The sequence below is a fragment of the Eurosta solidaginis genome, chromosome 4 (genome assembly GCF_040869045.1).
Source record: "Eurosta solidaginis isolate ZX-2024a chromosome 4, ASM4086904v1, whole genome shotgun sequence".
NCBI classification, from domain to species: domain Eukaryota; kingdom Metazoa; phylum Arthropoda; class Insecta; order Diptera; family Tephritidae; genus Eurosta; species Eurosta solidaginis.
The window spans coordinates 120,494,985-120,521,558 of record NC_090322.1 but is presented as its reverse complement, the minus strand read 5'-3'; the positions used below and the strand labels follow the sequence as shown (position 1 = coordinate 120,521,558).

The 26,574-nt window shown below is 35.9% G+C and overlaps 1 protein-coding gene across 1 annotated transcript in view; it reads right to left on the bottom strand.

Annotated features, from left to right (window-relative positions):
* LOC137248664 (tyrosine-protein kinase receptor torso) overlaps positions 1-26,574 on the bottom strand; it is a 193,587-nt gene that overhangs the window by 88,411 nt on the left and 78,602 nt on the right. Inside the window, exons 8-11 of the mRNA XM_067779566.1 lie at positions 25,895-26,127; positions 22,906-22,958; positions 21,614-21,768; positions 8,463-8,502 (exon numbers count right to left, since the gene is read on the bottom strand). Of these exons, the coding sequence (XP_067635667.1) occupies positions 8,463-8,502; positions 21,614-21,768; positions 22,906-22,958; positions 25,895-26,127 (481 nt within the window). The remainder of the gene's footprint in view (positions 1-8,462; positions 8,503-21,613; positions 21,769-22,905; positions 22,959-25,894; positions 26,128-26,574) is intronic.

Sequence of the window (26,574 nt, the reverse complement as noted above, 5' to 3'; positions counted from 1 at the left end):
TACACACAACTAGCATCTCGAAGTGAAGAGATATCTCACACACACATGAAGTCATCAGCCGAAGTTGTTACTCACAAATATACACGTATATAGCTAACTAACCATGTATGCGATACAACAGTTCTAGAAGGTGAAACGTCTAGACCTTAGGAGAAATATGCGGACGAGGCAATAGAGAGTATAAAAGCAGCGCAAGCTGAGGAATGACTAATATGTTTGATTTAAACACATTATTAGTTGTGAAGTGATGTATAACTGTGAAGTACTCCCAAAGTAATCTAAATAAAGACCAGATTGCAATACTGAATATTGGCATACGCGGGGGGAACTCTATTTTGTATTGACTGTAATGATATAATATATAATACTAATTAGAGTGCTTCATAAATGGAATCGTACAAGTGTATACAGTTGTACTTTTAGTTTTCCACCACTGTACTATATATGCACATTTGAGAATGAGTTGTGTCAATACAAGACAACTTGAATTTAGTGTTGCAACACAACTCGAACTCATTGTCAGGCGCAGCCATTTCCATTCGCTCAGTTTTACTCGTGTTTGTACCAAAGAGGATAAATCAACAAGAGACATCACTTAACATGTTTGCTTCGAACCCAAACTACTCGCTGATTAAGATTGGGGTTACTGACATTTCTTTTTAAGGCTGTCCGCAAAAACACGGCGAAAACCACAGTTGCCACTTCGGACTCTGTTTGGCGCGCTGGTACCTTTTTGTCAATTTTGGTGCTTTTTAAGCAAGTAGCCACGATTTTAATATTTTTGTCTTTTTCACTACTGCACAGATTCAAAAATCGTTCAATCATTTAATTGTTGCAAAACAAAGGCTATTCCGGCACATAAAGGAGTAATGTCGGATTTTCCAAAAAAACTATTTTTGTATATATGTACATATGTAGCTGATGAAACAACGGACTTATCAGAACGAGAGGTCTAGTTTTGGTGGTTAGATGTTTCGATCGATTAACAAACAAATTTCGTTATAGATTTTAGTCACAAGTTGAGCCTAATAAAAGTGATACAACACTGAATTAAAAATTTATTTCAAAATCACGTTTGCTTCTTGGTAATATTATAAAGCTTGCATTGATGGAGCCAATAAGATGGCCAGCGAAAAAATTTATTGAAAACAAAATTTTACATTTAGTACATTCAGGCGAATCGACTTGACTAGGTAACCTGGCTGAGTTTGTGATTTTGTAATGCCACGATTTGTATGCTGCCACGACTTTGTTATAAGAAATGATCTCATTAATTCTCATACATCAGATGATGAATAGCACTGTGGTATTGAAATATTTTGAGACTTATTTATGTATATGGGCAAGTTGCCTTTAAATTTTAGCTTTTATTCTTAGTGGCGGCCATCGTGGTGTGATGGTAGCCTGCTCCGCCTATCACACCGAAGATCCTGGGTTCACGCCCCGGACAAAGCAACATCAAAATTTTAGAAATAATGTTTTTCAATTAGAAGAAAATTTGTCTAAGCAGAGTCGTCCCTCGGCAGTGTTTGGCAAGCACTCCGCGTGTACTTCTGCCATGAAAAGCTCTCAGTGAAAACTCATATCCCCTGCAGATGCCGTTCGGAGTCGGCATAACAATAGTAGGTCAAGTCTCGCCAATTTGTAGGAAAAATTAAAAAGGAGCCCGACGCAAATTGGAAGAGAAGCTCGGCCTAAAATCTCGTCGGAGGTTATCGCGCCCTACATTTATTTATATTTATTCTTAGCTTTAAAAAATTTGACTTCGCTTTTTTAGCCTTTATTTTTTGTCTATATAGCCTTTTTTCTGCAAAGAAGTTCTGGCCACACTGCTCTAGTATTTTGACATCCGGCGAAAATTAAAACGAAAAGTGGGAAGCAACTGTCAGTAACCACAATCTTTTGTAGCGAGTGTTTGATATCAAACATCCGAACTGATGCCTCTTGTTATGTATGGCTCTTTGTTTGTACTGTCGTGTAAGAACTCGTGTGCCAACTCGTTTACCCACGTGTACACGAGTACTTTTCTTTGCTTGTTTGTTTGCTCAAGTATAACTTGCTAAGCCCGTATAGAAATGGTAAGTTAAATTTATGTTACAAAATATAGCCAATTTTTCTCAACCAGTGTGATTTCTTACTAAACGGTTATATTTTGATGAAATATCTTATAGAATGAAATGGAAATCAATAACCAATTCGATCGAAATACACTTAAGCAAAAGATTTTGAGTGGTTGCTTTAAAATAAGTGACAAAAGAGGGCGAAGCAAGGTTTGGGAAACTTTCGGGAAAATAATGAATGATACGGGCGGGGAAATAGACAGTCTCGTAGCATGTCGAAACTGCTATTCAATATCTTTTTTTTTTTTTTAAATAATAGCACCTCAAATTTAGTAAAGCACAAATGCTATATAAGTTCAAAAAAGTGTGGTTCGACGCCGGAAGAGAAAATTTAAACTGATGTGGAAACAAAAAAAAGTGTACAGAGAAAGTTACCGAATGGAGTTTGCAAAATTGCCGACTTTTCGGAATAGTTGGGGACGACGGTTTAAAAAATTTTGCGGAGTTTTTAATAGAGGTAATTGCGAAATTTGGTGCAAATTTTAATTTGGAAACTTTACTACCTCATCCGACGACGATTTCGAGAAATATCACTCGTTTGTATAAAATACAGTTTGAAAACCTTAATGCGGTAATAAAAAACGTAAAAGATATTGGATATGATCTCACGTCAGACATGTGGACTGATGACTACTATCACACTTCATTTGTTTGCTTAACGATGCACTACGTAAGAGAAGGACGATTACAAAATAAGCTGCTAGACATAAAATCGATGAAGGGTGAACCTTGCACATGTAAGTATTTTTTTTTTTTTAATACAATATTCTAGTATAAAGTAAACATAGAAGAGACTGTAAGAAATATAATTTCCAGATGTGAACATAAGAAATAAAATAAGCGAATTGCTGAACAGTTTTGATTGCGAACTGAACGAGCGTGTCATTGTTGTTACAGACAGGGGACCAAATATGTCAGCAGCGTTTCGACAAAATAATCACATAAATTGTTTCAACAATTTGTTGCACAATACTATTGAGAAATCAATTAATGAGCAGCCGCAAGTATCAGAAATATTTAGTACACGCACAAGACTAGTGAAATATTTTAAAAAAAGTGGTTGTAATTCTATCCTGAATACCTCTTTGAAGAGCTTTTCTTCCACACGCTGGAACACAATTTATTATTTACTGGATTCAGTAGCAAAAAACTGGATAGAAATTACCAATATTTTGACAGAAAAAAATAAGATTAATTTAATTAGTAATATAATTTGAGTATTGTGAATGAACTAGCAAACATACATACTTAAAATTTTCACAGAAACTTCAGAAAAGTTGGAAGGATCGTCTTATGTAACACTTCATTTGACTACAGATCACCTTTTGCATTTGAAAAATGCATGTTCACAGAATGAGAGGGATTTGGAAATAATTAAAGGTTTTAAGGCAGAACTGCTCATTAAATTAGAAATGGTGGTGGAAAGTAATTTATCAATATTCCACAAAATTGCCTTATTCCTTTATCCACCAGCTAATAAGCTCATACAATTTTCAGTTAATGAAAAATAATTAATTAAAAATGAAATAAAAAAATTTATGGAAATGCACATACATAAATAATAGTGAAAATCAAAACGATTCTTTAAACCCAGCATGCACATCGCGCGAAGCTGAACTTCTACAAGCTTTCCTTCAAGCTCCACACATAATGACGCAGCCTGAAGACAATATATTGAATGAGCTCCAACGATACGAAAATACTAACGTGTCATATTACGATGGTTTCGACGTTTTGCAGTGGTGGGATGAGCACAAGGCCCAATTCCCACTTATATTTAAAGTAAGTTGTCAGGTACTGGCTACTCCTGCAAGTAGTGCACCATCCGAAAGGACATTCTCTTCAGCTTAAAATTTACTTTCCGAAAAAAGGAGTGTTATTGGCTCCAGACCAACTCATTTTAACAAGATAATGTTTCTTCACTCCAATGTTATTAACAGTCGGTCAGATTAAAATAGTGTTTGATTTTTACTTTTATATATGAAGTTATTGTTTATATGTACATACATATGTATCTCATTTGCACTGAGCCCTTAAATGCAGCAAAATGGTTTGTAATGATATGCTTTGTGTTCTATACCAATTGAATTTATGGTTTATGTTTATACACTAAATGAATAATTTAAGTTTGTTACGTTTACACCTTTATGTTATTTAAAAGTGCCTTTACATACATGTTTTATTCGTTTTTTACTGTTTGCTAACGGGAATGTAAAAAGAATGTAGTTACTACTGTAACGTCTTTCTGCCTACATTCAATTAGGATTTTCAAACATTTGCTACAACTGTTCAGTTGTATACAACTGTTTTCACTGTAATACTCTTGTACTCGTGTAGAGGAGGTTGTATACAACTGATCATACAGTTCGAATACATTGTCTGAAACACACCCGCATTTCAGACAAATGCTACACTGCACGAACGTTATTCCATTCGGTGTGAGTTCGTACATGATAGAGGTTTACGCCGATCACTTTACGTACGCCGGTTTTCTTACTTTAAAAAGCTTGATTTTTCTATTTAAAAAAAAATAGTATTTAGGAAAGGTTTTGTTTTATGTATTTAAGGAAATCAACGTGTTGGCCATTTCGGAATGATCCGGGGTTTTTGTCTCAAGATCTCGTAGACCATTCAAAAATGGTCAGGAGAAGCTCCTTGCGGAGGGATTGTCCCTCGTTCACTTACTCCAGAGAGGCTTCGACGACTTACGGTTGCTATTAATGGTCTATTAATACTCATGACTCTCGTGGCACAGGGCACCTCCAGTTTTTTCGGCTGTTTTTAAGAGCTACAATTCCCGATATGCGAACAGTAGCAATCCCGACCACCAGTCTACCACGCCTCCTGACCCTCACACGATATGCCAGCACAGAATCTATAGGACTGCGACTTCGAACTCATACCTTGGTCGACGTCATTTTCCTAGAAGCTCTAGGTGTAGCTCCGAAGACTTTCCAATGGATGCTTTTGTCGCGCTATGCTGCCGAGCTACACCAGAGAAACACCTTGAAACGTTAGAGAGTGGCCATTATGGATGACCGCGTAGCTTCAGTTTTCAGACTGGTTCGACTATCCACTACGTTAGGGTAGTAGCACACACGGTCATTATTTCGACTGTCTTGGGAAAGCTTTTGCTTCACCACTTTGAGTGTTCTTGCGAAGGACAAAGCCTCACCTGTTAAATACATATATGTGCCTACGTATTCACATTTGTAAAAGGAGCCGTAACGTGTAGGTGGTTTTTAAACTTGATTGATAGGCTATAATCAATGTGATTCACTCCAAGGGACTAGTTTTGGATAGGGCCGCCATCTTTATGTCAAAGCGGGAGACTTGGGTGTTGAAGGATGAAGTGTGAAAATTAAAATTAACATTTCAGACGCTATTATATAGTTTCGCATATAAACAACAGATTTTTGAATGTAAGCCCAAATGATTTTTCAAAACCTTCTCATACGTACATATATCCTCACCTTAAGTATGAGGTCAGAATCACTTCAAAGGAGTGTTTATGCCCCTAGAACCTACTAAAGGATTTTGCATCACTGATTTGGCTTATTCTTTCAGCCAATCGCAATATAAATTTTTTTTAAAAATCGGCACCTTTTTTGCTTTTTTTTTAACAACTTGAGGACAATTGGAAAAAATTTGAAACGCCTTCGGTAATTTTATTTGAATTCATTGTTAATTTTTTTTGGAAAAAATATGCAAAGTGAGCATATAAGTTTATTATATAACTTTTCTTTTAGTGTTTTGTTTTAATATCTTGGTGAATTGGGTGATGCAAAGTCCGTGACATAGAAAACGTCTGTTTTTAACACGCTTTTATTAGCTTGGCCTGTATGTAATGGAATTTTTGAATTTAATTTTCACCGGTTTCTAGAAGTCTAATTAATTTGAAACTTTGCATAAGTATTAGGGACCGATGACAATGCATTAATGTGGTGGTGTGGTGACATAAGGTCAACGGCCTTATTACCACCTTGAATGGCCACAAGTTTGATTGAAACTTTGCACACGTAGCAAGGCTCGATGACAATGCATTAATGTGATGGTGTGGTGACATAAGGTCAACGGCCATAAGGTCAGGGGGATATCACGCGCCTCCACTGCCTTGAGGCGCGCGCCCGGATATACCACCCCTATCAGCGTGACGGCGACCTGGCGTCGTCACAGGCAATTAGCTTGACATTGCCCTGGAACCACCCTGCATCGGTGGAAGATGGCGGGGGGCCAGGGTTGTCTTTCTTAACCTTAACGGCCACCGTAGCGAGCGCGGCCTCGATCCACTTCCACTGTTGTTTCGGGATCCTGCCATCTTCGCTGCTCTCGTTTATAATGTCAATGATCTGCCGACCCTTGGCAATTTCGGCGAAAGACCGCGTCCAGCCTCCCTGTGTCTTGGCCCTTTTCGGTGCCGTGGGGTTGAATTCATCCATGGACCGCTGGCGTTTCGAGGTTTCATCACTCTCGACTAAAACTTTTAAAATTACTTGAACTAAAAAATTAAAAATAAATAATAGTTTAAAAAAACTAAAAAAAAACACGCTTTTATAGCTAACCGAACTAAAAGATAGAAAATAATTTTCAATTAAAAGAGTTTATATAACAGTAGTAGAAGGTCAAACAATCATTTATAGTTAATCACCTCAAAATAAAATTATAGTAAAATTTAAGTTATTAACAGAATAATTTAATTCACAGTAAAAAGCGTGGGGGTGCTTGATATTGAATGTTACAATCATTCTATTGACAACTATCTGAGAGGAAAGATATGAAATGTAGTCAAATGCACCCACGCTTTTTAATCTGAATTAAGTTATTCTGTTGTCGGCTACCGTGGTGTGATGGTAGCGTGCTCCGCCTTCCACACCGTATGCCCTGGGTTCACACCCCGGGCAAAGTAACATCAAAATTTTATAAATAAGATTTTTCAATTAGAAGAAAATTTTTCTAAGCGGGGTCACCCCTCGGCAGTGTTTGGCAAGCGCTCCGGGTGTATTTCTTCCATGAAAAGCTCTCAGTGAAAACTCATCTGCCTTGCAGATGCCGTTCGGAGTCTGCATAAAACATGTAGGTCCCGTCCGGCCGATTTGTAGGGAAAATCAATAGGAGCACGACGCAAATTGGAAGAGAAGCTCGGCCTTAGATCTCTTCGGAGGTTATCGCGCCTTACATTTATTTTTTATTTATTTAAGTTATTCTGTTAATAACTTAAATTTTACTATAATTTTATTTTAGGTGATTAACTATAAATGATTGTTTGACCTTCTACTACTGTTATATAAACTCTTTTTAATTGAAAATTATTTTCTATCTTTTAGTTCGGTTAGCTATAAAAGCGTGTTTTTTTAGTTTTTTTAAACTGTTTTTTATATTGTTGCGCATAGAACACTTCTGACCGTAAAATGGAAATTTATACGTTTTCTATGGTTTTTAAATAGAGAATACCCCTATTATGAAATAAAAAAAAATTCAAGGTTCGATTCGAGCTCAAGGCCAGAACAATAATTTTTTTCTAATGATAATTGTTGTTATTTTTTAACAAACCACCGCTGTATAGCTAAATGGTTAGCGCAGTATGCCTAAAGCGTACTGATGATGAAGGCTTAGCACCCTTCGAAATTGATATATCTGCGCAGCTATGGCAGGTTGTCTGAAAAATTTTCTATTTACTATTCCAAAAAAAAAAAAAAAATTTCAAATTTAGAAAAATTAAAAAATAACAATAATTATCATTAGAAAAAAATTATTGTTCTGGTCTTGAGCTCGAATCGAACCTTGAATCATTTATCAATAGGCCGATAAAAACAAAAACAATTGTTAAAAGAAATATCAAATAAACTTATAACAAAAAACTTTACAAAAACCAGAATTTGACATAAGAAGGCAAAAAACAAGAAATGCGGAGCCCGCCCACCTCCTCGTCACCCCCCTTCAGTTAGTAACGAGTTCCAGCAAACAAAAATATTTGAGTGAAAACAGTGACTACGCACCACCTAACTAGAAGGAGAAAAAATTTCTGTCAAATAAATTAGAAGTATTCGGTTAACAGGAATGCCAGAGTTGGGTTGATATCACGCATCTGTATTGAATTCTTAAGGTAGCATTTAAGTTGATTTTACTTATACATAGTATAACTAAATCTTTCGAATTAGTCTAATACTGGTACCAACATACATATATACATATCTGCCCGAAATCTGGCAGGGAATTCCCTGTCCGTAATATGTAATTTATAACAGTTGTAGATACTAGTTGGGTTTAATGCAGGGTATATTCGGATTTAATGTATAAGTAATGGAAATTTTAGAAATAAATTGAGTTATAACATTATCTTGCCTCTATATACTTATCTACGTAGTTGATATTGTCCTCCATCCTATAATAAGAAAGAAAATGTGTTAAGTACTTCTAAGGAAGTATTTTGGTAAATCCACCAAACCTTCAGCTGTTTGAGCAATCTTTCCTCTACACATGCACATTATACTAATAATCACTTTACCTTTCACGCTATCGTGTCCAAAACGATCGTCGTTCGGATCTTTGTATCACGATGAGAAATTCGATAGGCCAAACGATAACAGACGATTATTAAATTATTTCGTCATTCTCTATCACGAACAGCTGTTGTCAAGCGAAAACCAAGTGTCAGAAACAAAGGACGAAAAATGTTTACCAATTGCTCTAGGTTGACGAGTAACGCCAGGCTGGACGATGAGCGGAAACGCAAACTTGAGAGTACCATTAGCAGACGATATCGCCATCGCAGGTATCGTTCATTTAGCATCTCGTTCGGGCATAGCCAACTTGTCATATCCACATCCTATATCAGGATAGCATTATAAAAACGAATTGCGACAGTTTTCTGTCGAAAGCTTTTTACTGCGTAAAAGGCTAACACGTTTTCCAATGCATGACATTTTGGTTTGACATTTGCATACGTGTTTTATTTCGGTTAGGCCAAAAAAATCGTTTATGGTCGTGCGCAGTTCAATTTTATTAGGTTTGTCTGTAATACTAAAGCTAAGGCCACACTACGCTGCACTGTACTTCACGCAAAATATTCTTTACATGTATGCTTATGGGGCAATTCACATTTAGCGTCAGCAGAACTGCGCGACACGGTACAGCGGGTCAAATTTGATCAACTAGGCAAAATAGCCGCGTAGGGAACGATCGCTCAGTTCTGCTGTCGCTACCCTGCAAAAATCGCGAGTGCTCCATGCATGCATGTATGGAGCACTCGCTATGGACCAACCGAGTACTCCAAAATTAACCACAATTCATACAAAAAATATGGTCCAATTAACATTGCGATGTCCTAGGACTGGACCATATACTCCAGCTCCGCATTACATCAGAGTAATCCATGGAGTACCCACAGTCCAATAAACATCGTATAGTGATTACAATCGTTAAAAACGAGCAATGATCGGCTTACAATGTGTTCGTGTAGAAATATGAGTTGGTCCATTGCTGCATTACAGTGGAGTATAATGGTAAGTACTCCAGTGGACCACATGATCCAACGATTTTTGAAGGGTAGGTGTGAATTACTTGGCCGCATTACCCCCCGCGGCAAAATGTATTTGAGCGAATGAGAAAATGAAAAAAATAATATTTAGGCCGAAATATCCAACGAAATTAGAATAGAATGTGTTGCAACTGATGTTAAATTATAATCAATTGCGCAAGGACCTAATGAAGACACCAAAGGCCCAAATATCTTTTCGATATTTTTGCTATGGCTGCATCGATTCTCGTACAATCGTCACTCTTGTGCAAAAATGATGGATCAGAATTAAAATCGCAAATACAATCCATTAAATATGAAATTGAAAGACTTCTAGTTTAAATCGATATACATATATAAGATGTACATATATTAAACTAAAACAATGTACAATGGCTATCATAGTTACATAAATAAGTATAAAAATTGAACAGACTATTTTACTAAATTCATACAAATGTAGTAAATTAATTTGGGTTAAGTTTTATGTCGCCAATTGAGCGAACAAAGGGAAGTCAACCTTCCCTCACCGCTTTCTTCGAATTCAGGGGTCCCTTTACTTCCCTGCTGCTAAATGTGGGTGTCGATAGGGATAATTAAGGGGCGGACTGTCATCAGCTATTACCATTATACCGAGCCATGGCCGCGACTCTTTTCCTCTCCTTTCCTCTTCTTCGCATAAAAATGAAACTATTACAGCTTCAAACTCTAAGTCGTCCATTTCGCAAACAAAAATAAACACCAACTTTTGCCGCAATGTGAGGCTCAATTTCCGCTTAATGTGTTTTGCCAAAATGTGTCGTACTGCGCCCAACCCCACGGTGTCAAACACGGATCTAATTGCATGATCAGTGGCCCAACTGTCGGCTCCATGTTGCCTTCCTTAACACTTCTTAGCCGAATCATTGGTACCAAATTAGCTTGTAATGTTGATGTTTCAATAACAAGTTCTTACCTTGGTCTGATATGGAGTCTATCTAAGCTCCAACCAGTTTAAGGATAATGGCATCCGGTTGTAAGGCAACTCCACCTTGAATTCCAATACCGTTGCATGATGCTAGCGCCCATCAGATATTTGATACTATTCCACAATTTTAATACAAGTATTAGGGGATGTAAACAACCCGTCCTGAGCACCATTAATAATAACAAAACAAAACATGCTTCACAATTAAGGGAATGTGATAAACCTTTCCAACACATAATGAGCAAATATGTCCGTTCGCTGTGAATAACTACAACGACGTCATCTATAAGATCAAAATGCCCGTTCGTTGTGAATAACTACTTCGACGTTATATATAAAGTTGAAATGACTGTTCGTCGTGGGTAGAACATGGTTCTAATGCTTGTACTCAACAGAAACATGAACAGTCACAGGTACTAGCAAATTTACTTTAGATCAAATGCCACCGTTCAGCATAGCCTAACGCAGTTTCAATCATTTCAAAATGAAGGGTGGGGTGAACACAAACCCACTCTTACAATTATCAACTGTAATCAACAAACGATAGGCATCTGCTTTTAATTCTAAGAAGTCTCCCAACTTTTAATCATCTGTTTAACTCCATTCACAGTTTTAGGGATGTGATCAATCTTTTCTTTGACTTTCCGCAGAAGAGGCTTTGAAATAATAATGCTTAGGTTAGAACAGTATTGAGGTAGTTTACCTTGTGGTAAGGCCAAGAAGAAACTATATGCAACTTTCTATCGAAGAAGGCCGCATTACATCGAAGAGAAAATTTATTGTCTGATTCGAAGGCTGAAGCGACCGCATCATTCCGAAGAGAATATTTGTTTGCCAACTCCAACGAAAAAGAGACTGCAAAGCTTTATTAAGTATGCTTTATTGTCAACTTCCATAAATTCATTAAGGAAAAACCAAAATAAGTTTTTTTGAAACCAAAGCGCCCGCGATTCATCCGAAACCTCAAGGCAGGAGTCGAGACCTTAATACAAGCATCGTGCGATACATTATATCAGATCACAACAGGGCTGTCCTGCTCCCCGCGGTTCAGCTTTTATAACGACCGTGATAGGGTCGCACAGGCGGTACACTGCGTTCACTCTGCTCTCTTTCGAAAAAAACATTACTCATGGATTGGTTATGATCGCCTTTTACGATCGGTATACCTACCGCGGGTAAATTCTTGGCTCCTAGCCCACAGGGAGGAACGACTTGCTACAATTGCCGGTTATATTCAATCTACGGCTCTCCAACTCCTTTTTCAGTTGCTGGATCTTCAATTTAACTAACTTTGCCAAGTCCTTGTTGTCCTCTAAAACTCTCAAATTTATTCAATAATTCCTCTCCTGACACCAGTTGTAACGATATTTATGAATTCCTGATTATTTGCACCTTCTGCAATCGTTCGAACTGTCGAATAAATAACTCAGATATTCAGTATAGTAATATGTCCTTTGTTTACAACTCTACCGTAGTAATAGTACTTCACAATTACAATACTCGCGTACTTCACTAAGAGCGTTTTAAAATCAAACTGATTCCTTATTCCTCAGCTTGGATTGCTTTTATACTTTCAGTTGCCTCATTCGCCTACTTCTCCTAACTATAGACTTTTGTTTTCTAGTTATATGCGTATGTATGTGAGAGAAATAACTTCTGGTGATCCGGCAAAAATTGAAATTAAAGTGCATTAGTGAGAGTTAGAGCACGAGCATCCCAGCGGGAAATAAAAGTTAAAACTGCATGCAGATGATGTATTTATTAAAAACAGTTTCATAAAATTTTCGTGAAAATTTGATTTTGGATTCAGAAATAGTTTGAAATATTCTCAAGTACCTTTACTCATCTATTCAAAAGGTAACCAAATGTTTACATTGATTTGTCAAAGAGGTTTAACACGCAAAAACAATACCGACCACTCTCCTAAAAAAAATTTATCTCCGAAACTAATACAGGCGCCGTAACCAGAGTGTAGGATTATTTACTTGTAATAAATATACTTCGTTAAATTTCAAATTTATTATTATAAGATTGTTTTTTGTTAACTATCAAAAAATGAAAATATTTTCATTCAACAAAAATATCTTTTGTATGATTTAATCGGGGATTGCCCGTATTGCTTTTTTTTAAATGTATGAAAACATTTATTTACAACAATAAAGTTTAACTACACATATTATACAAAATTAACTAGAAATTTATTAATTTCTATATTAATTAGTAACATTTTTATGTATATAATATTAGATTGATTTAAAATTTTTAAAGAATAAAAAAAAATTATTTCAATAAATAAAGAAGATTTTTAAAATAAATAGTTTAATCCAAACTATAATTAAAGTAAATATAGGTTTCATTATTATGTGTCTACTTTGAATTTATATACTTAAAATTTATAAAATTATTTTATCATGTACACTTTTGTTCATGAATATTTTTTTATTTGAAATATTAAAAATCATAAAAAAATTTAATTCTTATAATATTATTAAAATAAAAATTTGATTACTAGTAATAAATATCTAACTTATACAGAGAAGTACAAAATATTAAAAAAAAATATATGGCTGCTTAAAAAAGATAAACATAAAGACACATTCAGGTAAATTTTTTTACTATTTCGCTAAGCTACTTTAAATATAAAACTATCATTTCGCTAAGCTACTTTAAACTTAAAATTGCTATATAGAATATAATTTTTTTACAGGGAAGAAGTTTAATTTTAAAAATTTCTTTTTTGGCTCAGAAAAAAATTGAGTCCAGAATGAACTTTTAATAAAATAATTAGCAAAAAAAAATTTTTTTCACTTTCAAATTTTGTTTTTGTTTTGCATGATGTGTTAAATAAATGAATACAGATTATAAAATGACATGACAAAACGAGGATTTTCCAAATTAAAAAAATTAAATAACTTACTAATAAAGTACAAGCAATATTTTCTGAAATGAAGTTCTTCTTTTATTCAGCACACTCGAGATAATGATATAACAACCATATAAAAATAGCCATAAAAACCCTACTTTCAAACCCACTTATTGCTGGTTCAATCTTCTATCGACCAATCCAAAGATTCGAGTCGTCTGGGCTTCGATTTACAGAAAAGATCGGGTATTTCCTCAATGTCCGTTTCTATTTCTTTGTGGACGTTCCCTAGTGCCAGACCAGTCAGTCGATTTTCAGACATGTTGACTCTCAAATATGTCTTCAAGCGCTTTACAACAGAAAAAGAACGCTCTGTGGTCGCTGATGTCACGGAGATAGTCGCAAATATTTGCAACAGTGTCGTCACGTTTGGAAAAAATGAAGAATAGTGTGCTGATTTAATGATTTTCAGGGCATCAGTCAGCTACTGACTGAGGATTCTTAAATGGATCACTTTTGCAATGGTTATGCCACAATAAAATCTCATTTTTCAGCACTGTCTCATTATGACTGGTGAGATCTTCTTTATAAACTTTAGCAGCAAGTACAATTTCTTCCATCGTTACTCCTTCAGAGTATGCTGGAATCAGTCCCTCCAGAGGCAGTATTTTCAAAAATTCACCTTTGAACCTTGACGTCAATGAAGAAATCATGTAGTCCAGGAAAGGGTAGTAAATTGTAGCTCTGTAATTCGGGTTTAGTCCCTAGCCCTTTTTTTGGCCCTCTTTCAAATGTTTGCCATTTTTTGGCTCCAAATCTATTTGGGCAACTCGGATTGTGAAATTTTTAATGTGTGTATCAAATGACATCGAAATTTTATTTTATTTTTTTCGTTATGATGATGTGGCAGCTTGGTAATCAGCTGATAATAAAACATTAATCAATTATCAAGTGTCATCACTTTCACAACGTAGAAATGAAGAGGTAAGGAAATATTTTGCATAAAACGCCACTAAAGAATTTTTTTATCAGATATTTAATAAAAAAAAGGTGCCAGCAACAACAGAAAACTTCGAAAATGAAGAAAGCGATGAAAGTGATGAAATGTTTCGATGACAAAACGAGCCATGTGTGCCGGCGTTAAGTTTTTTCTTATATTTGGCGGAACAAAGTAATTACTGCTTACTTAAAGTATTTTTATTATTAAAAATATAGTTCGAACGGAGGGGGGCTTTAGCCCCCATAGCCCTCACCCCCTAGATTCGCCACTGCCGAGTGGGGGAAAAATAATTTCACTTGCAAAATGTGTCAGCACCATTAGCCAAAGCAAATTTCAAATTCTTCTTCTTATGCTTTGCTTGCAACAAAAGTTTGCAAGTTGGCTACTTTTTCATGTCAGATGGCGCCAGTGTCGCTTAATCTACCGTCCCCATAAAAGTACATGCGATCTACTCATAATACTAAGATTGAGTAAAACGCAACTATTTGAAAAACTGCTTACGTTACGGTGCTTTAAAAGCCAGGCTCTACGCACTACAAAGGATAAATGATGTATGTATTTTCTAGACGGCAAGCAGCGGTGCAATTCAGAAATGTAATATCCAATCCAAGAAGTATTAAACAAGGGGTGCCATAGGGTGGTGTCCTATCCCCACTTTTGTCTAACTTCTACATATCAAAGCTGCCTTCACCACCAGAAGGAGTCACTATCGTTTCCTACGCCGATGACTGCACAGTAATGGCCACAGGCCCAGGCCCACAGATCGATAAGCTTTGTAACAAAATCAAAAGCTATCTCCCTGATCTCTCCAGTTTCCTCGCTTCATGAAACCTGACATTGTCACCGAATAAATCATCGGCAACTTTTTTTACAACATGAACACTCCAGGTGTCGACCATATTGAACATCCACGTCGATGGGCCCACGCTACCGACTGTCTTACACCCCAAATTCTTGGATGGGAAGTTCGATCACGATCTACATTTTGGAGAGCATGCAGCCGCAATTGTACCGAAAATCCAAAGCCGTAATAAAATCCTCAAAACTTTTGCCGGCGATACTTGGGGTAAAGATAAAGAAACGCCCATTACCACTTACAAAGCCATTGTTCAGCTGATTGCATGCTACGCGTTTCGATATGGTTGCGAAGCCTAAAGTCGACTCACTGGAAGAAAATAGAAAAGGTATGTCCTGCTTGCAATGTGTCCCCACATGACACCAACCATCTCTTCAACTGTATTGTGGAACCAACGCCTCTAACACCCTTCTCATTATAGTCCACCTATGTTGAAACAGCAAGTTTCCTTGGACTCCCGTTAGAGGACATTGATGATAATTTGTGATTGGTCGCACCTATTGGATGGGTGGAAGCACTGCTACAACAACAACAACAGTTGGCCGGCGTGGTGGCGTGCCGACTTTCTTACTTCCAAAATCGTGATTTTTCTATTTAAAAGAATAATTTCGCTGGATCACAAATTCCAATTTTTTTTCTGCACCAGAGACGCCATTATGAAATTCCTATGTAAAGTCACCCCCTGATTCCGAAAATCAGGGTTATTTTTAATTCTATGGTAACGTTTTTGAGATATTTACGAATAACGGTTTGGGTCCACTTAATCATATATATCTCAGGAACGACCTGAGCAATTCCAAAACGGTTTAAAGCTTTCAAAAGGTAATAAAATTTGCTATAAACGTTGAACAGACACTTTTTGCTAGGCTCTACAGATTCAAAGATAACGAACAATCATTACGAATTTTTTCAATTTTTGTTGTAAAAATATAAAACAATTTGTACTTTGCGAGGAAGGATCTCAAAAACTTTTTATTTTTTGCAGATTTTCTCTCTCTAAGCTCTGTTTGCTTATAATAGTACATGCGCCTTGTTCCTTCATAATATCTCGCCGGATACTGTTCAGTTTATAATTGCAGTTTATAACTCGTCATTTACTTAAAAATATAATATGAATAAAAGGACGCGAGAGTTTGCGTGTACAAAAGATCCAGATATGTTGTTTCATATGCGGTCAATTTATCGTTAAAAGGATGCGACGTATGTTTTCAAATCCTTTGAAATATACATACTATAAGTATTTTGGAATTGAGCCTAAAAACAATGAAAACCCATGGACACTGTGTGCACCACATATCGAGTCGGATTGATTTTTTCGGAAACCGGAACAAAAATGTGCGTTCTAAAAGTTAGGAATTTGCTCTCTTTTAATGCTTAGCTGACTAATTTCTAAAACTATCTATTTAGGCGACATATGAAATTTATTACACGAATGAAGTGGAGGGAACCAACTTGCCATTCAACGGACGTTGTTTTAAATTTGTACTACAAAAGTACTTGGGGTTTGAAAGTCAAGAAAAGTAACCTATGCGGGCGTATCTACAGTGTCATTGCCAGAACTAAATTCAACAGAAGCTACATTGTCAGAACCAAATTTAACTTTAGTTCCGGCTCCAGTTTCATTGTGAACAGCAATACCTGATTACGCGGCATCATTTTGTACTGGATTTCAAACGGAAAACGAAAGAAACTCTTTGTCACAAGCAGAACTCAATGATTGTATAAGGGATTTGGAATTATCACGAACAATTTTCCATGTACTATACGAAGGAGGACAGTGTTTGTTACTGCAAAGACATTGCTGGTCTATTCAAACAGTTTGGTGAACCATATGATTCAAAAGAGTGGCGATTGTTCATAGACGGCAATAAGTTAAGTTTGAAGGCCGTATTATTGCATATTGGCAACCAAAAGCCATCTATCCCGATCGCGCATGCAGTAAATTGGAAGGAAACGTATGAAATAATGCAAAAATTGCTCAAATTAATCAAATACGAAGAACATGATTGGAAAATATGTGCCGATGTTAAAGTCGTTGGAATGCCATGTGGTCTACAAAGTGGATACACAAAATACTGTTGCTTTCTATGCAAATGGGATAGCCGAGATCGTCAAGACCACTACATCATAAAGGATTGGCCAGAACGAATCGAGTTTCAAGTTGGGGTGGATAACATTAAATACTCCCCACTTATAAAGAAGGAAAAAATAATTCTACCTCCGCTCCACATCAAGCTCGGCCTTATCAAAAACTTTGTCAAGGCTTTGGACAAAGAAGGCGAAGCTTTTCATGATTTGAAGACAATCTTTCCAGAGATTTCAAAACCAAAAATATAGCAAGGAATTTTTGTGAGACCGCAAATAAGGAAAGTGATGACCAATAACCATTTCAAAGAACTATTGTCACCAGTGGAGGCAGCAGCGTGGTTCTTTTGAAAAGGTCGTTACTTCTTTTTTAGGCAAACACAAAATTATTAACTACGAGATGATAGTGAAGAACTTAATCAAAAACTATGGGGAAATGGGTAAATAAAAAAACATATTTAAGACCGTTTCCTCAGTTAATTTTAAAACCTATCTGCCCGATAAACAAAAAATTTGTATGAAAATTTTTAAATTTACATGAGAATATATAGCCCTAAATCTGAATTCATCGTCCAGTTCCGAACAAACAAGAACGAGAAAAATGTAAACAAAAAATTTGTTCTGAAATGAAAGATAAATACAGCCAAATAAAATTATATAATAATGTGTCACTTGTGTATTTATCTAATATACTTTTTTATTTTCTTTCAGGAGTAAATATGTCTTTAAAAATTCATTTTAAACACTCCCATTTAAATTTTTTCCCGCAAAATCTTGGCAACGAAAGTGACGAGCATGGCGAAAGGTTTCACCAGCAAATTAAAATTATTGAAAGTCGGTATCAAGGATTCTGGGATGTAGCTATGATGGGTGACTACTGTTGGTTTCTCATAAGAGAAACCGATCCTAATCTAAATAAGCGTCAAAACAAGACACATAACTTTTTCAACTATAAAATAAGATCATAGAGTTAAGGCAGAATCATATGTACATATGCTGTTATTTGTAGGGTACTTAAGTTTTACTATATGGATATATTTATTTGAATGCTTATGCCTTCTTTTGTATTAGTTCATCGATGCTGTTGAGTGAAAGCTTACTTTTTTTGTGCAATAAAATACAGCTTAGAGAGAGAAAAAAATCTGCAAAAAAATAAAATGTTTTCTATATCCTTCCTCGCAAAGTACACATTTTTTTATATTTTTACAAAAGAAATTGAAAAAAATCCGTAATGATGGTTCGTTATCTTTGAATCTGCAGGGCCTATCAAAAAGTGCTGTATGCACAGTTTATAGCAAATTTTGCCTTTTAAATTACCTTTTAAAAGCTTCAAACCGTTTTGGAATTGCTCAATTCGTTCTTGATATATATATGATTAAGTGGACCAAAATTTTTTTTTTTTTTTTGAAAAAACCGTTATTCGTAAATATATCAAAAACGTTAACATATAATTAAAAATAACCCTGATTTTCGGAATCAGGGGGTGATTTTACATAGGAATTTCATAATGGCGTCTCTGGTGCATTTTGGCTGTAAACCAGTGTATTTAGAAAAAGTTTTGTTTGTATGTATTTAAGGAAATGGGCGTTTTGGCCATTTCGGAAATATCCGGGGTTTTGCCTCAAAGTCTCGCGGATCGTTCAAAAAAATTTCAGGAGTAGCTCCTTGCGGAGGGAATGTCCTTCGTTCACTTACTCCGGGGGGCTTCGAACCTAACCCCGGTCTAAGGGACTGGTACTGCTGCGTTCGCCGAAAAAAGATTAATTACTTAAAATGGTCACACTTTTGTCTGTATATCTCGTACAAAGCGTAGTTTCACTGAAGGAGATGTTCTGGGCTAACTCCTAATACTCGTTGTCGACACGACTTCTTTAAATCATTTGTGGCTCCTTGCTGGTCACGCACAAAGGCGTCTTAATGGTCTGTTAATACTCATGCCTCTCGTCGCACAGTTTTAACGATGAGCACCAACGCTGGCCTATAGTTGATCGTGGAAAAGGATGCCTCTAGTGTTTTCGGCTACATATAATTCCCGATATCCGAGCAGTAGTAATCCTGTCAACCACCGTATTGACTGGTCCTCATACCACATGCCAGCACAGAAGATATAGGACTGCTATTTCGAACTCATCCCTTTGTCGACGTCACTTTCCTAGAAGTTCTAGGTGTAACTCCGAAGACTTTCTAACTGATTTTTTTTTTTTGTCGCGCTATGCTGCCGAGTTGGTGTGATGGTAGCGTGCTCCGCCTACCACACCAAAGATCCTGGGTTCACGCTCCGGGCAAAGCAACATAAAAAATTAAAAAAAAGTTTTCCAATTAGAAGAATGGTGTTCTAACGGGTTCGCCTCTCGGCAGTGTTTGGTAAGCACTCCGAGTGGAATCGTAACATACGATCACGGATCGAGAATGGTTTTCACACAAGCGAGTAAAATAAGGATATCCCATTATTTAAAAAATTATAATATATTATGGATTTAGTGAGTACGCGTTGTCCCTAGTTCACATATTTCGTTAATCCAATGCACAATTTCGGCGGCCACCGTGGTGTGATGGCAGCGTGCTCCGCCTACCACACCGTATGCCCTGGGTTCACACCCCGGGCAAAGCAACATCAAAATTTTAGAAATAAGGTTTTTCAATTAGAAGAAAATTTTTCTAAGCGGGGTCGCCCCTCGGCAGTGTTTGGCAAGCGCTCCGGGTGTATTTCTGCCATGAAAAGCTCTCAGTGAAAACTCATCTGCCTTGCAGATGCCGTTCGGAGTCGGCATAATTTGTAGGGAAAAGCAAGATGAGCACGACGCAAATTGGAAGAGAAGCTCGGCCTTAGATCTCTTCGGAGGTTAACGCGCTTTACATTTATTATTTTTTTTAATGCACAATTTCGGAGCTATAGTGATTTAAAAAACGGCATTCGATCACGGATCGAAAGAACGATTCGGCCCCTGGATAAACTGTATTTACATAAATGTAGACCAAAATTTGCAGACGCTTGTGTTCGAAACATTGATTTCAATAGTCCTCGTTGAACCAAAAGGATATTCAAGAATGAAATTCGACCGATTTTAAGTTGAAAAATGTTAATGTTAGGCTCCGTCCACACCGTTGTTTTCCTGCCTTTTGATACAAAAATTTATTATAAATAGCCACGAAGCTTCAGTTTTCAGACTAGTTCGATTGTCCACTACGTTAGGGTAGTAGCACACGCGGTCATTTGTTCGTCTTGGAAAAGATTTTGCTTCACCAATTTCAGTGTTCTTGCGAAGGACAAAACCTCACCTGGTAAATATATGTGCCTAAGTATTCACATATGTAACAGAAGCCGTAACGTGTAGGTTATATTTAAACTTGGTTGATAGGACATAATCAATGTGATTCACTCCACTGGGCTAGTTGGGGATATGGCCGCCAATGTTAGGAAAAGTCAAACCGGAAGACTTTGGTATTGAATGAAGAAGTGTGAAAATCAAAATTAACATTTCAGACGCTATTTTAGAGTTTCGCAAATAACGTTTGATATAAAGCCAACTGATTTTTCAAACCCTTCTCATACGTACATATACATATGTATCTTCAACTTAAGTATGATGTGAGTATCATTTCAAAGGAGTGTTAAACCCCTGGAACGTACTAAGGTATTTTGCATCACTGATTTCGTTTTTTATTTTAGCCAATAGGAATATAGAATTTTTGAAAAAATCGGCACTATTTTCGGGTAATTTCTTTTCTTAACAACTTAACCCTCTGATAGATTGTGGCGTCTGGCCAGACGAGAAGGCTTTATTTTCGTGAATAACTTTACTTCTACCCACCCGATCATGAAAAGCTTTATTGATTTTTTAAGTTTAGAGGCGGTCTTTATAATAATTCGGAAATACCAAAGTTGATTATGTCACATTTTAGCGTTGTCGTCTGGCTAGACGAACTCATTTCCACAGCCTATAAGACCTCATAGTTCGTATTCATTTCAAAATTGATCAATAAAAATTAAAACTTATAACACGAAGTAGCACGCCGAACGCCGTCGCGCCGATTTTTTTGACATTAGCCGGCGGCATCCGAAAAACGACTAAACTCGGCGGCGGCGTATATCTCTAATGTGTATCCCAGAGATAGGGAAAATATTGTTTTCAACTTCAAAAAAGTCAAGGGTTTCGTGGATTTCACCATTTATGTTAAATATTATTAGTAAGGATCAATACTTACTCGAAACTCCTAGAAAATTGAGATACGTATTTCATTTGTTGTTGTAAGGCATTATCTTGCACTTCAATTTTTTGTTTTCGCTTCCAGGAACAATATATTATTACCAAAGGTATGAGGCATGGAAAAAGTGCACTGAGAACAATTAGTACAATAACCTGTGGATAGTCAAGCAAAATTTTTAAATATCCGTCATTACTCCACTTCTGTGGTCATAAGCAGTTACCGCATAAGTCCCGTGTAAAAAGATAGGAATTAGGCCTGGTTTTTCAGTACAAGCTCAACTCAGTTTGTCAGTTAAACTACGCTTAAACATATTTTTCAGTTTTTAAGTCTATTTGAACGGAAGTTTAAGCTGAGCTTAAGCGGCTGATTTGGCAGAGTTAAACTTTAGTTAACCTATTAGTTATTTGCGTTCGTTCGCAGTGGCGTCAAGTACCGTTAAAGCTCATGTTGATAACAAGCATACTTCTAAAATCTTAATCGCTGTTTCGGAAAAGTGGCTGAACTTGAGAATCAAATAATCAATTATTTATGAAAAGATAGTTCACAACTTCTACTCAAGTGTTGATCTCGAATTGGACTCGAATGTAAGATTGCAATACTACAATAAGGGAGTTCAGGATTTTGTGCAAATGGTCTATCATCACATTACAAGCTTCCACAGCATATTCATTACAGTACACTAACAAAATACACGGCTATGCATTGCTATGACGTTGCAAAAAGTGTAGTTTATTTTTCCAATATTGGATAGCAAATCATCAACTGTCAAAACAAAAAAAAAGTGCAAAGAAAAAATATAAATTAAAAAAATTGGCTATAGCAAAGTTTTCAAAGTCAAATGCACAAAATTCCTAACTGCCTAAGTATTTTAACGAAAATGAAATAAAACATCTAAAATAAATAATAATTAATAATTATAAATTTTGCAAAGTTTGAATAGTAGTTCAAGGATGATGTTGGATATAACCTTCAAAACTGGATATATAATTCCCGAAGGTTAGAGAAATATTTTTTCCAAGTTTCTTGAGTAAACAAAATACAGCTGTTGCCGTATCTACAAAGTATCTAGAATATAAAAAACCAATGTTCCCGTACAAAAAAAAAATCTATCACACAAGCGGCCTTAAACTGTAACTTAAAATTTGCCCTGTAGTATAAATTTGACTAAAGTTTAAGCAAATTAAGTTTAAGCATAGCTTACCCAACTACTAAAAAACCGGACTTTAGGCGATTACTGCATGTAACCACAGATGTATCGAGCAAGCACTGAATTCAAGAGCTACATTTACCAAATTAAAATCAGTACTTTTTGAATTTCCTTGGGCGCCAAAAAACTCTGGAACTAGAAGGATTAAAATTTGTTAATACATTTAAGGTCACAAAATCATAAATTAACATGATTTTTAATACAAAATTCACAACTTTCATACATTATGATCAGCGGTGGGCACCACTACAACTTTATATATAAAAATCACGTGTCACTATGTTTGTCCGCGATGGACTCCTAAACTACTGAACCGATTTTGAATTTGTTTTGCACCCCGTGTGTAGTTTGATCTTACTTGAAATATATGATAGGTCATATCTCAGTTTGTATTCGCAATATTATTATTGCAATTTTTTTAAAAAGTTTATACGTTATAATAAAATGTTACGTATACGCAGCGGCACACATATTTTCAGGTGGTGCGGATATACTTCCGTGTAATTGCTTGTTGTTTAATTAAACAACCTGCTTATAAATAAAAAATATGATAGCGATTGATATCAAGTATAGCACATCATCAGGCCCGTCGAGAGAGGTGGGAGGGGGATTACCCCCGGACCCGGGGTTTCTGAGGGGGCCCGCGATTTAGAAGTACTAAGGCATTTTTTTTTTATTCAGGAGAGTCTTTAGTTGTTCCATGTGCAATTTTTAAGCCGAATTTCAAAAGCAATGAATATCTGCATTTCGTTTTAATATTATAGTGAAGTGTGAAAAATAAAAATCTATATTTATAAAAGGAGAGGATAAAATGTGTGTTAATTGGTCGCCGGTGTTTGAAGAGATGCGTCAGTCGATTTTGTTCAAATGTGGACCAGGGTACCCCTAGAATGTGTTTATAGAATATGGCTAACAAATGAAAGCTGTTGATGTCTACCTAGAATCCATAGAAAACGTAGAAAGTTTGCCATTTTACTGTCAAAACTTTTCTACATGCAACAACGAAACACATTTGTAAACAATTTTCTATGGTTTCTACATTTCGAAAAATTTATAAATGTAACAACAATGTTGAAACTTGAATTTTAGTTTAAAAAACTACAAATCTCTGTGCGAAGATGTTATGTAAATTTTTGAATACATAAAATAAAAATTTTCGTATTTAAGCTTTGACGCTAAATACAGAATCAGATCGAAAGAAAACAAGTAAAGGTGTCTAAGTTCGGGTGTAACCGAACATTATATACTCAGCGTGAGCTTCAATTGCAAATTTCATTTCAGACAAATTACTCTTCTACATAACACGTGGCACCGCCCATTTAAAACAAAAATGTCTCGCGATTTCCTCTCACAATAAAACTTGCTAAGTGAAATATCATTGATACAATACTATTTTTCGCTAAGATATAGCTTATTATTCTAGCCTACGACCCTTTTAAATTTCTTTTATATAGGCGGTCTCTTTAACCGACCCTTAAAAAAAAACGTGTAATATTTTCTAACTTTTTGTTATAATTCCATTTAGAAAGCAAAATACCATTAATATTAAGCTCGTTTCCGCAAAGGTGTAGCTTATTATATTCGTCTACGACCCTTTTAAAAGTCTTTTATAAAAATGTGGTCTTTAACCGATCTCGTCCACTTTTTCTAGAAATGTTGCCTGCTATAATTAAAATATGTGTACCAAATCTTATCACGATCCGGTAATTTTTCTTCTCGTTATGGCTCTCGAAACATAGAAAATTGCTTAGTCATAAAAGAAGCGGTGCCACGCCCTTTTTCAAAAATTTAAATTTTTTCCTATTTCTTGTTATAATTCCACTTTGGAAAATTGATATAAAGCTTTTTTTGCAAGGATATAACTTATTTTATTGTGTATCGTGGTCCTTAAGGAATTGAGCCGTGAAATATGCTTTTATATCGCTATAACTTTTGCAAATGGCGCCAAATATTGCTTCGGGTTTAATATTTTTGAAGTAAACAAAGACAAAATACAAATCTTTATAAGCAGGTTTACTCTTCAAGAATGAAAAAAGTTCAGAGGGAAGCATATCCGCGTCGCTTACTTTCTCGTTTTGATAGTTTGTACTGGCCGGCCAGATCACTCCATTGGAACCGTATGAGTCGGTTTTTTATGATTCTTTTTGAAGTCAGGGTTTTTGTGAATACAAATCTCAGACTCTCGACAGGGATGAATGAACCTGCCGCTTAAGTTCCAGCAAGGGTGATTTTCTTGGTTTATGGAATGAATTCTAATGGATTGAATGAACGCTTTACACAAGCCGAACCAAAATTTTGTGTTAAAAATGTAAGAACAAAAAACCTAGGGCTGAGTCCTGTATATGCCAATTCGGCAAAGAGTCTAAGAACTGACTTTGCTTCAGCCAAGGCGAATTCAGTACCAGGCGGTGTTATCCCAACAGCTGATTGCTCCTTCTTGATTATTTTCCATACAGCGCCTTGTACTTTAATATGTCAGTTAATCGAAATCAATTAAAATTTTCTTTTGACTTGACAATCTTCTGAACGGCGAATTAGTTGAATTCGTTTTGCCACCTGGTATGGATTCGCCTTGGCTTCAGCGAATAAAAATATAAAATTTAAAAATCAATCGAGGAACAAAAGGAATTCAAAAAACAAACAAAGTAAATATTCAAATTTGTTTTTGGTTGAGAAAAAAATATGTACATATGTGTGCAGTTGAGAACTTAGAATTTTTTCATTGCGGAAAAACGTCAATAATGTCAGAAACGGTTATACGTTGTAGGTGTTTGTATCGTGGTGGTTACGAGACATACTACATATAAAAAATATGCTGTTGCATACTTTGGGTTGCCCTGGTGATTAGCTATAGAACGATACGATTTTTCTCGATACTTTACCGAGTGCCGATGGCAACGCTTAAAAAAATGTTTCTTTCTCTTGTAAGCCAAACTTGGAATATTTTAATTTGAAAATTTTTATTTAATTTTTCTAATAACTCCATAAAATTTATATACAACATTGAAACATCACTCAGAGCCGGCATATACGTGTTAGCATGATTTTCTTATACAGAATGTTCATTTTACCTGTAACTTTGGTAAATTGCTCTGGTCCTCCACAATTTAAATCATCTATTATATATGAACGAAGCTTGAGCACTGCTTTCGCGACGAACTCCCTCGGAGAACGTATTTTGATTGTGCCTTGCATTGTGCCTTTATTGTTTGTGTCCGAAACATTTTGCAGAGGATATAGGCGTTCTGTTATTGGTATAAGTTTTCCGCCCCATGACAGTAACGGATTTGTTTGTTCACTAATACTGTAATAAGTTAATAATACAAGAAATAGATTCAGTGTTTTAACAAATAAGCCTGCAGAATAACGCCCACTTTTTAAAACTTCATATCTATGATTAGCCCGCGACCTTTTTCATGCGAATCCAAAATTTTTTTAATGCGAATTTTGCATCTTATTTACTTATTTTGTCTTGGGTTACAAGCATGGAATACTGACGAAACTTTATCACAAAAACAAATAATAAAATTAGTTTACTCCGTGCAAGAGAGTGTCCAATACAACACACAAAATTAATGTGTTTGACAAGTTCATTGTGGATTCATATCAGAGATCTCCTTTGAGTACTAATAAAATTTGTGCACTTAGTCATGATCCAACAAATTGTGTCTAAATGTGTACTTAGTTAAGTACAGACAAATACTATGAGTGATTAGCACACAAAATGGAAAATACATACGAGTACCCCGTA